Raw genomic sequence first — 15596 nt, 5'->3', positions numbered from 1 at the left:
ATAAATAGCTTATGAGCTATCTGTTGTAACTAAGAATAATTCAATCATTCTAGAAAAGCACGTTCATTCTTCTTTATTTTGCTCTTCTATTTTTTCTTTCTAGTTCATCATCTTTGTCAATTCTTCATTGTTCTTTGATTTTTCTCAATATAGTTAATATGGTATTAGAGCTTAATTAATACTAACATATTCCAAACATACTACTGAACAACTTCAATCTATATTAACAACCCAATCCACCATATGATGTCACATGTAGCTGAATCAAACACATCACATAACGAGGCTGAGACATGTCACTTAGGCCTCGTTTGGCACCTCGGACTATATTGACTATTTCTGTCGGATAGGATAAATAGCCACCGGATAGTAATGACTAAATTAATCGGACGTTTGGTGCAATATTAGATTAATAACCGTATTATTTATATTATGTTTGATATTATACCGGATAAAAGGAATTCAAAATATTAATATTTTAACATAAAAATTGATACTTTTATGTTTATTTTTCTTTTTCTAGGGTGTGGTTTCTTCACTTTGCAGAAAAGAAGCACTTTGCTTCTCCCATTCCCGAAGCAAAATGAAAGGTACTCTACAAAGGCCATCAACACCGAAGCCTCTCAAATCTCCACCTCTCTGTCATTTGAAGCACTTTGCTTCTCCCATTCGAGTTTTGTCAGTCCATCGTGATTGTCCTCTTTCCTCCGCTTACGCCGTTCGCGGTGATCAGAGAAGGAGGAGGAGGAGAAGTTGTAGGAGGGTAGAATTGAGGAGGAGGAGGAGGAGAAGTTGCAGGAAGGTGGAACGGAGAAGTTGCAGGAGGGTGGAACAGAGGAGGAGGAGGAGGAGGAGAAGTTGTAGGAGGCAGGAGGGCGGAACAGAGGAGGAGGAGGAGGAGGATGAGGAGAAGTTGCAGGAGGGCGGAACAGAGAAAGAGGAGGAGGAGGAGAAGAGCCTAGGATTTAGATTAGAGAGCAAGCGATGTGGGATGGAGAGAGCGAGAGAGGAGTGTTTCCATCCGACTAAATAATACCAAGGTTTTGGGTGGTATAACTAAGCAGGTATCAGCTGGATAAAGGAGGTGGGGTCAGATTATTTAATCCAAACGGACACCAAATATCGTACTCCATATTATTAGTACTATTCAGTGTCTTATCCGGTGTGCCAAAAAGTGCCTTAATAGACAAGCATTGGTTTACTTAAGGAATTCCATAACCCAACAAAACATCATAATTGATGCAACTAAATTGACGCACTTCGACAAGGATATTCAAATGGACATCGAAATTGAAGTATGTTGTCCGATACCTAGAGGTTGATGAAGCCATAACATGGAAGTAGTGTGTAAAAAGTACGAATAAATTAAAACCAAAGTCTAGACTTCAATTAAACTAAAAGTGAGAATACGCAATACGGGATAACCCTTATTACAAAAGCATGCAGTGTCAGATCATTGACAGAAGTGCAGTAATAGTAAGAATATTTCCATCTTGGGTAGGATGGATATTACACGACTAGTAGGAATTAAGTTCATACTTTGTCAGAAGTGGAGGTCATAATCTGCTATAATCCCTCGCTCGCCACAGAATCCAATTACTAAGTCTTAGAGCTTCCGTGAGAATGGTGGTGGACAGAATCCAATTACTAAGTTTTAGAGCCCCCGTGAGAAAGGCGGTGGACGAAGAGAGCTTGGCACCTCGACCCGCTTTCGCGATGATGTCGAAAACGCCAAGCTCGATTGCTGATTGAATAGACATTGGCAGCACAGATGAACCTACCAGCTGTATGGCAGCGCAGAAGCTTTCTTCTTCTTGCTTTCTATTATTTTCATCATCGTTAACAACAACAATTCTACCATGGCTTTCTTCTAGATCTAGTTCTCTATCCACTGAAGACTCCATCACCTGATGATCTGAAATACGTACCCCCGTCTATTCTCTTTAGTTTTTACCAGCAAAGGTGCCCGCGCAATGCTGTGGGGCGTATAAAACTTGCAAAAAGTTCCAAATATATGTACTTACAATCCAATTTACAAAAGGAACGAAATAAGTGACCAGGGATTGGCTTTACAGCACTATTTGTACACACATATACATACATACACACACACACACACACACACTAATCAATAATTCTGAACTTCCTTATTTACAACTATATTTACAACCTTACATACGTATGTGTGCGTGTGTGTGTGTGTGTGTGTATTCAGCACTTCCGAACTTCTTTAATCAACACTTCCGAGCTTTTTTTCTTTTCTTTCTCCTTGTATGTATTGCTTGTTTGTTACAAATTGAGAATGAAAAGTTATTAATGTAAATAAATGACAGTTTTAATGAAGATGAGAAAATGAAACTAGAATTATTGAAGGGAGAGCGATTTTTCTAATTGTCAAAAAAAGTCGAGTACTTTTTTCAATCCATTCTCAAGTGCATTTAATAAGATACTTTAAAAACAAACATTTGCATATAGGTTGCTGAGTGAAAGATAAAGGAAAAAAAAAAAGAGTAGGAATGTAATCATTCACGGAGGCTGCTAATCTCCACTCACCAAATCATCGCCAAATCATCAAATCATCTTTTTTAATTATCCACGTACGCAATAGAAGAACCATGTAAAATAGAAGAGAAAGAAAAACATTAGTGTCATTGTTGTATCAAAGTATGTTGATTGGATTATATTAAGAGAACTTTAACGAAAAGCTCCCGGTACTGTTTACTTTAATGAAAAAACATATTTTTACATTCAAAAGTCAATCATGGTACTATTCATTTTACTCTTTATTTTGTCCTTATCGTTAAAACTCAAAGTTTTCAAACCATTTTTATTAATTTTTCTTTAAATATTAAAGATTAATATAATTAAGAAACAAATTTAATCATCATGACTGAATCTATTGCCTCAAATAAAGCTCACTTCTTAGACATTTCAATGTTGAATCATTTTCACAGAAAAGAGAACTTTGGATCTTACTCAAAAAAATCTTCATATATGAATGCAAGTTGCGCAAACAATGAAACTTAAACCTCAAAACTTTTAAGCCAAAAACAGATCCACTCTATTTCCAGGGACCCCAAAAAAGAAAAAAAAGAAAAGAAAGTGCAAGCACAAATCTTGTGACAGTATACAAAAAATCACTGAAACCTGAAATCCCCAATACATACACAAAAAATTTCACCAATTCTTTGACTTTACATACAAATCAAAGCAAAGAAAACAAACTCATTTGAAGAAATGACCAAAAAAAAAATCCCAGATTTTAAAAATTATAAAAATAATCAAATAATCAAAATCCAAGAGGCAGCATTAATCAAGGATAATAAAAAGGTAGATTATTTATTATATGGGATTTCCGGGGATTGACGTACCGGAAGTGCCATGTGGAGCCTGCGGTTGGTTTGCCGCCATGAATCTCAAGTAAAGGTCTTCAAATAGTGCTAAACCAATGCAAATAATAATCCAGAAATATAAGATAAAAACGATATTGCAAGGAGCTGAAAGATCATCATACCTCAGAGAAGCAAAGAATGCGTTTTGAACGAAAGATTTACAACTAAAAGAAAGGTTTCAAAGCAACAAAATTCAATAGAGACCTTAACCAGGATGCGGGGAAACAATTTAGGTGCTCATACGAACTGGCTCGAACTACGGAAAAAAGCTACAAAGTTCATTTTTGCAGTAAATTATAGAATCTAAAATCAATTGATAAAAAAATAATTTAGCTTTGCAGTAAATTACGAAATCTGAAAACACAAACCAATTTAATAGAGTTCAAAGTTTCAGTAAATCATAAAATATAAACGGAAAACCAACTAAAAAGGTTCAGCTTTGCAGTAAATTATGGATTCTAATACAAAAACCAAGAAAATTCAAGACCAATTAACCATTCATCTTACAGAAAACTATGGATTGCCGCGAACAAAACCCAATTAAAAAAAAATAAAATAAAATCACTTTTGCAGTACTCTTCGAATCAAACAAAACCCATTAGAAAAAAAAAAAAAATCACTTATGCATTGATTATTAATCAAATTCTAATTTAAGCAAAATTAAGCATTGCAATAAATGAATCATCTAAAACAAAAAACCAAAAAAAAAAAAAAAAAAAAAAAAAAACCTAATTGTCAAATTACCTGACAGAGGCAAAGAAGGCAGAGATTGGCATCGAGACTTTAGGTTTGGAAAAAAACCTAAAACAACCAAATCACCTAGTCATTCAATCGAAATTAATCAAATCCCAAGTGTCGGTTCCATCAATAAAGAGACAGAGATACAGATAATGATAGAACCATAATACCATATCATGACTCATTGTGTTAGGACTTAGGACCATATCATAGTATGGGCCCTGCTACTTTATATTTATTGGAAAATGATCATCGCTGTCGGATTTTTTTTTTGGGAATTCTAAAGATTTCGCAATTATGGTCGTTCACTATATATCATGCAATCAATTTTCGTTAGATACTATTTATATTTAATTTTAAAATTTAAAATAATTTCTAACCGCATGATTTACCATAAATAATTACGATCATGGAGTCTTTAGGATCTCCAAGAAAAAGATCCGACAAGGATCCTTTTTCATATTTATCATCCTTTATGATATTTGTAATGGTTGTTGGTTAGTGCCTCAGCACTTGCGCTCTTTTGCCTGTTTTTGGCTAATGGAGATATAAGTCTGCAGTGTATCTCATTTTGGGTTATGAAATGAATTAGAGTAAATTACAATTTATCCTCCTCAAGTTTGGAAGCAATTGCAACCTCATATAATTAGAGATGAGCAAAATTCCCGCGCTTATAGGTAACCACGGTTAACTGCTCATTTAAACTTCACGGTTACGATTATGGGTAACCGTTTAGATAAATAAACAATTACGGGTATAACCGTTTACTCGTGAAATTTAAATAGGTGATTATGGGTATTAATTGCGGTTGTAAACAGATAACCGTTCACCCGTTTATTTTATTTATGTAAAATTAACACAAACCATGTTCTCTATCGGACAAAATTTAGATCAATGCTATTGACTATAGTGCATGGTTTCTGTAGCTAATTATAATATAATGTAGCTCATTATATATATTATGTTAATACTTTATATTCTGGGTTAAATAACCCAAAAATATTGTCTTCTAAACAAGTTTCGTAACCCAAGAATACTTAACAAATATTATATTACCTTCATTGGTAATAGTTAAAAATATCTTCCGTAAACTATTATTTCAATTATTGGAATGGTATAAGGACTTAAAAAATTAAAATACGGAAATGTATGAAGAATGTACCTATACCGATGTTTAATTGTCAAAAAAAAAAATTATGACAATTTTTTTTAAAATTTTCAAGTTGTTAAAAAACATGTAGACTGGTGAAAAAGGGGGTAAATGGTAAAAAAAAAAAAAAAAAAAAGAAGATACAAGGTTTAAAAAAGGGTAAATGGGTAAATGAGTATTAAACGGTTACGATTAAATGAGTACATGGTTATGAGTATGGTTAATCATTTATAAACGGTTATGGGTATATGTATCATCATTTAGGCAATTACCCAACAGGTAAACGGTTATGTGGGTATGAGCATAAACAACTATGGGTAAATAACTGCGGTTACCTGCCTGCCATAATCGTTGCCTATTCCTATATACAACATTTGTAAAACATTTCAATCTTATACATTTATTTATCATTTGTTTAAATTTCATACATTTGTTATAAAATTTGTTAGTTTGACCGTTAAGTGATGATGTGTCAAATATGAAATTTTTAATGATGTGGCAAATAAAAAAAACTAATTATTAAAGAAAATTAATTTAAAAAGTAAAAAAGGGTTACCCTTCATCTCCGTGGACCTCCACCACGTCCCTCCGCTTCCTTCCTTTATCCGACTCAGCTGCAGGAATTGATTATACATCCAGCACCCCCATTTCTGTACATATCAACCCAGCAAATCAACTAAACAAATCCAATGAACATTCTTTCTTCAATTTCAAGTCAAAAACAAAAGCCGTAGTAATTGAAATCAAAAGCAAATCAAGATAGATTATACAATGTCATTGACCCTGATCTAGCACAATAGAAAAAAATTGCAGGGAGAGAGAGGGAGAGAGATGAGAGAGAAAGGAGGAGGGAGGGAGAGTTTGGGTCCTGGGTCGCGGAGGGCACGAGGCCCTTGATCTGGTCCTTCTCGGAAAACGAACCCACGGTGAAAAACGACAAAATCCACGGATTAGAACAATGGATAAACCACACTAAATAAGGAGAAGTATAAGAGATGAAGAACCGATAAACAAACAATAACAAACAAAAGCGGATTGAACCTAGAGGCATTGAACTCAATTTAATACCATGTTACAAAATGAAGGACGAGGAAAGAAGAAAACAGATTCCAAACTATAATTATTATTACAGTGACTAAAATAAAAAAGAAGACTACAAATTGCGAAATGATTACATCTTTCAAACTTAATTCTTTTACTAAGTTATAAGGTGTATTCATATAAAAACACCTAATTCCTATTGCATCAGATACATATGTACCACAATGTGTGACCCTCCCTACGCTTCCTCCACCACCGGTTCAGTCTCAAAACCGTGCAGGGAAGACCACTGCATATTGTGAGCCATTCATATATTATATCCCTAGTATTAGTTTGCATTATACTCAGTACTTTAGTAGTTATAAAGTACTAATATCTGTATCGGACCAATCCAGACAGTTGGTAATAAGGCGAAATCTTATTTGAGCACATGTGCATTTCAGACTGACAGTTTGGTAACATATACTAGAATCTGTAACAAGAACATTACTGTGTAGCTATATACTTAATAATTTTTATTTCAGGTAGTAAGATTGCGCGCAATGTCATGGCAATGGCGACAGGGGAAGCACCGGCATTAAAAATTACATGAAAGTTCAATCTTCATGTTTCGAATCACAGTGGCACAATATATCATGCAAACATATTCGAATCAGTCAGAAATCTCTCTTGCAAAAAATTAAGGTACGAGTCCATGACTAAAAACATTACAAAAAATTACACTAAAAATTACATGAAAGTTCAATCTTCATGTTTTAAGAAAAATATTTTGCCGATCATGCTCGCATGCATAGGTGTTTCGGAGATATGATTATGAGCTTGATTTATTTTTATCCCAACACACATCTAGACATAGTCCAACAAAATAATAATAAAGCATTGCACAATTCATAACATGAACATTGAATCACATTTCAAATAAAGTTCAATCTTCATGTTTCGAATCATAGTGGCACAATATATCATGCAAACATATTCGAAACAGTCAGAATTCTCTCTTGTCAAAAATTAAGGTGCGAGTCCAGGACTAAAAAAATTCATGTAGTCTCATCGCATATGATAGTCTTGAGGTAAAGATTAAGATGCATTGTCTCTTCGACCCAAATTAAAGGTTTTGACTGCTGAAACAATACATACAAAGTTTTCGCAGTTCATGGGGTTAAACCCCAAAGAAAACATATTCTGGCCACATTGAAGAGAGTAGAAGACTTTCGAATATTGAAGGGTGTGATGAGTGTAAAGACTTATCGTGTTTGCAGACAGAGGTTCCATTCAAGGTAAGTGTTTTTAGTTTATTATGAATTACATCAGTGCCTTTGTTATCGATGGGGCAAGAGGCCAGAATTACACTTCCATGAGGCAGTTGTTTACTTAAAGATCTCCATCACCCAAAAATTACAGACAAAACATTCATATTTAATGCCACTAAATCCTGCACCAGTTGCCAAAGCCATGAACTCTTCTCGGCTCCGCTCCTTTCCTCCCGGGTTTTGAGTCATCATAAGCACATCAATTTGGGAGGTGCTCTTCACGGCGGTGCTAGTCTCAGGCATCACTGGCAGAAGTGCTTCCACGATAATCACTTTCCCATCGTCTGGAATAGCATTGTAACAATTTTTCAACAGCTTTAGGCAATGTTGGTCACTCCAATCATGAAGTATCCACTACATATTTATCAAAAGATACATTATAACCATTGTTCGCATGACCTCAAACTGAAAAGGAAAAAAAAATAATGCTTGAGAAATTGAAAAATTACCTTCATAAAAATGGCATCCCCAGATGGAACACTTGCAAACATGTCTCCTCCAACATGTTTCACCCCTGCAAAATAAATTCACTCCTATTTTAAGTTGCACGGCTGGTATAAGATATAAAAAAAAACTAATTAAGAAGGAAAATGATTTTCGCACGCCTATTTTCTTCTTTTGTACACCGCTGTTTATTTAGAGTCTCTTGATTCTGTATGTTTTATTCAATATGAAGCCTAAACATAAGTGCATAGTGAGAGGCAAAGGGTCGGTGTGTAGAAATCACTTTCCAACTAAGTATTATGAATCAAATTAATTTACCAGGATATGAAGGAGCATGTTTTACGACATGAGGCAAGTCGTAATTGATACCCTTAATATGAGGATGTTTAGAAGTGATTAGACTAAGAGTGACTCCCAAACCACCACCAACGTCAACAAGTTGGGTAAGTTTCTCAAAACCCTTGTAGAGATGAAGAATCTTCTTCATGACAATAGTGGTGTGGTTAAACATTGCTGTGTTGAAAACTTGATTAAACCTGGCGTCTAAACCTGGATACTCAAAAGCATGCTTTCCATGGACCTTGTTAAATGGAATTCCTCCTTCAACAACTGCATCTTTCAGTTGGGACCTAGCAATGTCAATGTATACCACTCAAGTTAGAGTTAAAAAGATAAATTACTATTAATTAGGCTAATTAGAACAGAAAAAAGCTAGAGAGACACCAAAACTTTTTCACCAATGAGTCGTGACTGATGTGGAAATTTCTATAATTTGTTGTGAATAAATAAGTTACAAGTGATTTCAGATATGAAACAAACGAAAATTTGCCAAATGAGTTTAAACTACTCGATTTAACAAGAGTTGGATCATTAGCCGGCTAAAAATGAGTGATGGACTAGAAGAGAAGGCAAACCCCTGGATAGCTTGCCGGCATTATTTCTCGTATTTTTTTTTGCTGACAATTTATTTATTTATTATTACTTTGTATTAAGTAGTTAGATTTTTTTGTTACCCAATGTTGATGCACAAAATCGGCGAGGATTTTGGTACAACAGAAAGTGTCAAGTTTGTGACCTTCGCTAGATTGCTCTGGTCAGCAGTGTGGATAAGTATGTAAATGAATAGAGACAGGGAAGCAAATAACACAAGATGTACGTGGTTCACCCAGATTGGCTACGTCCACGGAGTAGAGAAGTTCTCATTAGTTGTGAAGGGTTTACACAAATACATAGGTTCAAGCTCTCTTTTAGTGAGTTCTAGTGAATGGTTTAGTACAAATGACATTAGAGATTATTGTGGGAGAATGATCCCCTTTTATAGAAGAGAGTTTCTAGCTTTGTTTTGACATTGACACGTGTCGTGTTGTGATTGGCCTCTGATATCGACACGTGTCGCGCTATGATTGGCCTCTGATACCGACATGTGTCGTGTTGTGATTGGCCTCCTGGTTGGAGGAAAAGTCTTGTGGATCCTTGACGTTATGCTGTTGACCGGTGCTTAGTAGTTTCTGGATTGGTCAAGTATGGTACAAACAGTGCTCCCCTAAGTTCCTGAGTGAGGGAAGCTCCTTGGTTGGGGACTTGCAAGATCCAAGCCATTGAGTAATCACGAAACTTCCAAGTGCCGAAGTGTGGTGTCGCCTTCACTTGCCTTCTCTGTCTTGTAAGTAGATGTGGCATCTTCTCTTGGAAGTACTTTTCCTTCATCCAGGAGTGGTATCTTTGGTTGGCATTGACGCACAAGGTAATGTATCATTTTCATTTGACGCTTACTTGTAGTTTCAGGTTTGGTCAAGTGTGATACAAACCATATAGTAGGAGTCCCCCAAGTCTCTAAGCGAGGAGATTTGCCGAATGAGGTGACAGACAAGGTAAGCAATCAAGGTTCCAAGCAATCAGTCTCAAATCGGTAGGTTGATCTTGGGTTCCAGCTGATTGTACTCATTCTCCCTGTCTCTTATTCAGCAATAAGGATAAAGAGAAGAAACATGGAGAAGAGATGATATGAGGTACTCTTGTTTTTGGAGAAGACGGAAAAATCAGCACGTGCTTTGTTGTACTTGACTTTCCACAGGTGTATTCTTGAACTAGGCTGGAGGGTTTTCTGGTTTCCTCCAAAGGAGTGAGCCGACTCCAGAATTTGAGGGTCAAAACAAGTCCGTCAGACCTGGATTATGTTCGATCCTGATGATATGGGATACTTTTGCTGTTTGACAAAGTAGTAGATGTGGTATGGTGAAGCTTTGTTCTTCGACGACGGTGCTAGCAAAAGGCTGTTGAGGCTTCTCGATCTCTTCAATTAGAGCAGTGATGCCGAGATTGGATTTGACTTAGACTTTTCCGTCTGGATTGTGCGGTTCCACAAGAAAGGGCGTCGTGCTGTAGTGATATGTTCTAGCTCGCCGTTGAACCTTCTGCTTCAATCTTTTGTATAGTATAAATGGTACGCAACCTTTGCATTTAAATGGTCATTCAGAGCACTACTTCTCAATGACTCATCAATGCTTGGCAGTTTCAGTGTAAAGAGCCAATATTGTACCAACTGTTCTGAGGTATTTGCCAAAGGAATTCATGACCTTGACAACAGTTGAGGATGAGTACTCGAGAACAATGTTAGGCAAGCGACCAGGCAAAGGTTCCGGGCAATCAGTTCTAGATCGGAAGTTTGATTTCAGATTCCGACTGATTGCATTATTTCTCCTTGTCCTGCAGGTAAGAGCAAGGGCAAAGGAAAAGACAGGGAAAAAGCATGATATGAGATACTCTTGCTTTCAACCCTGATGATATGAGATATTCTTGCTCTGATGTGGCTGGTTGGCATGTGTATTATCGAAGGAGAAGAAAACATAGTATTTCGAGAGGCTAGATTGGGAGTGCCATTTCGGATGTGAGGAAGGGTTGAGCATTTTTTTTTTTGTTTGGCAGGTCTGCGTGGCTGTGGAGGATGAAGGCCATAGCCAGAAAGGTCGACATATATAGGAATTGTCCCAACAGCGAGTGGTAATGCTGTTCCTTTACCCTTCTCGGTCAAAACAATGTAGTGGTCACTGCAAGGTTCACGTGTTTTAACTTTGTCAGAGCACTTTGAAAAAGTGGTCTGTGGTATCCAGAAAGTTGATGTTGTGTGTGAGAATTGTGGACAAATTTTATCCAATGAAATCCGACTTCTCGAATGTCGGGGAGCGGTGCCTCTTCGATTTCTGAGCAGGCAATCTTGTTGGGGATATGGTTCTCGAGATTCGGAGAGTGGTGCCTCTTTGATTTCTGGGCAAGCAATCCTGTTGGGAGTGTTTTCTCAGATGTGAAGAAAGGTTGGGCATTTTCTGGAAGTCTTCTTTGCCACGGAGCACAGAGGTTGACACACATAAGGATTTTCCAATAATTAAGCAGTGGTGCTATTCCTTTATCCTTGTGGGTAATAGTAGGGTAACTGGGCCTTCAACATTTACTTGTCTTAACTTTGTCAGAGTTCTTTGGCAAAGTTGTCCTTGGTATCCGAGGAACTGATGTCGCGTGTAGAGATTGTTAATAAATTTTAACCCAGGAAATCCGCTTCTCGAAATTTGGAGAATGGTGCCTCTTCGATTTTTGAACTAGCAGCCCTATTGAAGATCTAACTCTTTCTTTTATAGGAGCACCAATTAAGTTCAAGGAGTTCATTCTGAAAGTTATTGCTTGTAGGAATTTTTTCCTTATCTTCGTACTTCTGAGACTTACTGTACTTCATTTTTTTCTTCATCTTTTCTGAGAATGTCTGGCCCATCCGACCGTCGTTTGGACTTGAATGCTGTAAAAGAGGTAACCATGTCTCCTCAAGATAACATATAGCGCCCATCCTTCTTATCTCCTACTGGTCCCCTTACTATTGGGGACTCTGTGATGAAGAATGATATGACCGCTGTGGTGGTGGCCAAAAATCTTCTTACTCCCAAAGACAACAGACTATTTTCCAAACGATCCGATGAGTTGGCTGTTAAGGATTCTCTGGCTTTCAGTGTTTAATGTGCAGGTTCTGTGTCTAATATGGCCCAACGCCTATTTGTTCGAACCCGCCAAGTTGAATCATTGGCGGCTGAAGTGATAAGTCTCAAACAGGAGATCAGAGGGCTTAAGCACGAGAATAGACAGTTGCACATGCTCGCACATAGCTATGCTACAACCATGAAGAGAAAGCTTGACCAGTTATAGGAATCCGAGGGTCAGATTTTAAATGATCATCAGAGGTTTGTAAGTTTGTTCGAAAGACATTTGTTGCCTTTGTCCTCTGGGGCTGTACCATATACTGAAGCTCCAAATGATTAACCTCTGGTGCCTCCTCTTTCTGGGGTTCTGCCCAGTACTGAGGCTCCAAATAATCACCCTCCGGTGCCTCCTATTTCTAGGACTTTGCCGAGTGTTGAGACTTCTTCTGAGCAGCCTTTGTGAAGGTGCCCTCCTGTTTGTTTGTTTTGATTCATGTGTATGCATGTATTTGTAATTTATCGAAGATATCAATAAATAAGCTTTACTTCATTTGCCGTGTTGTGTTAAATACATTAAGGTATCCTTCACTAAGTTTTTTGAATTTTTTATTTTGTTGAAGTTTATATGTTGAAACTTCGTGGGTGGACCCTATAGATTGGAGTAGTGCTCCCTTAATTTCTTGAGTGAGGAAAACTTCTCGGTTGGGGACTTGAAAAATCCAAGGTACTGAGTAGTTGTGAAATTTCTGAGTACCAAGGTGTAGTGGTATATGGTAGGAGTCCCCCAAGTCTCCGGTCAAGGGAGTTAATGAGGGAGGTGTCTTGCTAGTAGGCAATTTTCCAAACAAAACTTCACCATTTTCCTTTCTAGGTGGTTGCCTAGAACTCCTCATTCATATATATTTGGTATGAAAGTTGTTAGGCCCAAAGAAGAGGAGGCCTAGGCTTTTTTTTTTTTTTTTTTTTGATTTTTTGATTTTGTTTTTTAATTTTCAAAATTTTTATTTTTTAATTTTTAATTTTTATTTCTTATTTTTTGAATTTTCAAAATTTATTTATTTATTTATTATTATTTTTATTTTTTGATGGGTGAAGTTTTGTAGGTGAAGTTTTGGTGTTGAAGCTTTGTAGGTGAAGTTTTTGTGTTGAAGCTTTTGTGTTGAAGCTTTATAAGTGAAGCTTTTGTGTTGAAGCCTTGTGTTGAAGCTTTGTAGTTGAGAGTTGAACCTTTGTAGGTGAAACTTTGGTATTGAAGCTTTTGTGTTGAAGCCTTGTAGTTGAGAGTTGAACCTTTGTAGTGAAGTTTTGGTGTTGAAGCTTTGTAGTTGAGAGTTGAAGCTTTGGTGTTGAAGATTTTGTGTTGAAGCTTTGTAGTTGAAGCTTTTGTAGCTTTGGTGTTGAAGTTTTGTAGTTGAGAGTTGAAGCTTTGGTGTTGAAGCTTTTGTGTTGAAGCTTTGTAGTTGAAGCTTTTGTATTGAAGCTTTGTAGGTGAAGCTCTTGTGTTGAAACTTTGTAGGTGAAGCTTTTGTGTTGAAGCTTTGTTGGGCACCATAAATTGATTTTGCTTCACACTATCTTGATCAAAAGTGTGAAGCTTTTGAGAATTGTAGTTGCTCTCCATTTATGAAGCTTTGTTTGATGTTTAAACTTTGTAGGTGAAACTTTTGTGTTAAAGCTTTGTTGGGCACTATAAATTGATTTTGCTTCACACTATCTTGATTAAGAGTGTGTGAAGCTTTTGAGAATTGTAGTTGCTCTACATTGATGAAGCTTTGTTTGATGTTGAAACTTTGTAGGTGAAGCTTTTGTGTTAAAACTTTGTTGGACACCATAAATTGATTTTGCTTCACACTATCTTGATCAAGAGTGTGTGAAGCTTTTGAGAATTGTAGTTGCTCTCCATTGATGAAGCTTTGTTTGATGTTGAAACTTTGTAGGTGAAGCTTTTGTGTTAAAGCTTTGTTGGGCACCATAAATTGATTTTGCTTCACACTATCTTGATCAAGAGTGTGAAGCTTTTGAGATTGTAGTTGCCCTTCACTTGTTGAAGCTTTTGTTGATACCATAAGTTGGTTTTGCTTCACACTATCTTGATCAAGAGTGTGTGAGGAGTTGAAGCTTTGGTGTTGAAGCTTTTGTGTTGAAGCTTTGTAGTTGAAGCTTTTGTATTGAAGCTTTGTAGGTGAAGCTCTTGTGTTGAAACTTTGTAGGTGAAGCTTTTGTGTTGAAGCTTTGTTGGGCACCATAAATTGATTTTGCTTCAGATTATCTTGATCAAAAGTGTGAAGCTTTTGAGAATTGTAGTTGCTCTCCATTTATGAAGCTTTGTTTGATGTTTAAACTTTGTAGGTGAAACTTTTGTGTTAAAGCTTTGTTGGGCACTATAAATTGATTTTGCTTCACATTATCTTGATTAAGAGTGTGTGAAGCTTTTGAGAATTGTAGTTGCTCTCCATTGATGAAGCTTTGTTTGATGTTGAAACTTTGTAGGTGAAGCTTTTGTGTTAAAGCTTTGTTGGACACCATAAATTGATTTTGCTTCACACTATCTTGATCAAGAGTGTGTGAAGCTTTTGAGAATTGTAGTTGCTCTCCATTGATGAAGCTTTGTTTGATGTTGAAACTTTGTAGGTGAAGCTTTTGTGTTAAAGCTTTGTTGGGCACCATAAATTGATTTTGCTTCACACTATCTTGATCAAGAGTGTGAAGCTTTTGAGATTGTAGTTGCCCTTCACTTGTTGAAGCTTTTGTTGATACCATAAGTTGGTTTTGCTTCACACTATCTTGATCAAGAGTGTGTGAGGAGTTGAAGCTTTGGTGTTGAAGCTTTTGTGTTGAAGCTTTGTAGGTGAAGCTCGTGTTGAAACTTTGTAGGTGAAGCTCTTGTGTTGAAACTTTGTAGGTGAAACTTTTGTGTTGAAGCTTTGTTGGGCACCATAAATTGATTTTGCTTCACACTATTGATAGGAGCATATTTATGCGCCTTAGTTTGTTTGTTTTCTTGCATTTACGTTGCTAGTACTTAGTAATTTTAGTACTTTAAGCTATTTTCGTGTGTTTGTAGGTCCAAAGGGCTAAAGGAGCAAGAAAGTGCATTTTGGAGTAGTTTTGGGCATTAAATGGATTGCACATGCTTGAAGCCAAGTAGATGGACGAAATTGAAGAACAAAGGAGGCTAGGAATGAATAAAGAGATGAAGAAATGAAAATGAAGAACAATTACCTAATTTCAGCTTTAAAAACACATTCCTATTCCATTCACTCTTCAATCATTCACCCTAGTTGGCAACCACATGTTTTCCCATTTCAATATCATTCTCCCATAAACCATTAGCCCATTCTAATCCCTTGCCGTGCATAACCACCCATTCCAGCTTTCCCCCCATGCATTTATTATTCAATCTTCATCATTAAGCCACATACACACCTTCCACCATTTCAGCCGCACCTTTGTCCTAACACTAGAGCACTAATCATTCACTTTTCATTATATAATTCATGCACCATCATGCATATATTCCCTCTCCCTAGCTGTCTCTCCCATGGATTAATCACCCAAG

General features: G+C 36.7%; 2 protein-coding genes across 2 annotated transcripts in view; both read right to left on the bottom strand.

Moving 5' to 3' along the window:
- Window positions 1-1365: 1365 nt before the first annotated feature.
- LOC125469032 lies at window positions 1366-4292 on the bottom strand. The gene is made up of 3 exons (XM_048565904.1): window positions 4137-4292; window positions 3372-3440; window positions 1366-1915 (listed from the first exon to the last, which is right to left on the bottom strand). Exons 2-3 carry the CDS (start codon window positions 3409-3411, stop codon window positions 1557-1559), a joined length of 399 nt encoding a protein of 132 aa, XP_048421861.1. The 5' UTR covers window positions 3412-3440; window positions 4137-4292; the 3' UTR covers window positions 1366-1556.
- Window positions 4293-7587: 3295 nt separating this feature from the next.
- The window catches only part of LOC125469028 (caffeic acid 3-O-methyltransferase 1-like), a 31427-nt gene continuing 23418 nt past the window's right edge, over window positions 7588-15596 (bottom strand). Inside the window, exons 2-4 of the mRNA XM_048565900.1 lie at window positions 8394-8704; window positions 8081-8145; window positions 7588-7985 (exon numbers count right to left, since the gene is read on the bottom strand). Coding sequence (XP_048421857.1) covers window positions 7689-7985; window positions 8081-8145; window positions 8394-8704 — 673 coding nt within the window. The 3' untranslated portion in view covers window positions 7588-7688. The remainder of the gene's footprint in view (window positions 7986-8080; window positions 8146-8393; window positions 8705-15596) is intronic.

This window comes from the organism of the source record quoted next, unplaced genomic scaffold, assembly GCF_019419815.1.
Source record: "Pyrus x bretschneideri cultivar Hongxiangsu unplaced genomic scaffold, Pyrus_bretschneideri_v1 Contig40, whole genome shotgun sequence".
NCBI lineage: Eukaryota > Viridiplantae > Streptophyta > Magnoliopsida > Rosales > Rosaceae > Pyrus > Pyrus x bretschneideri.
Note: the sequence above shows the minus strand (reverse complement) of the source record. Positions and strands in the feature narration are given on the sequence as shown.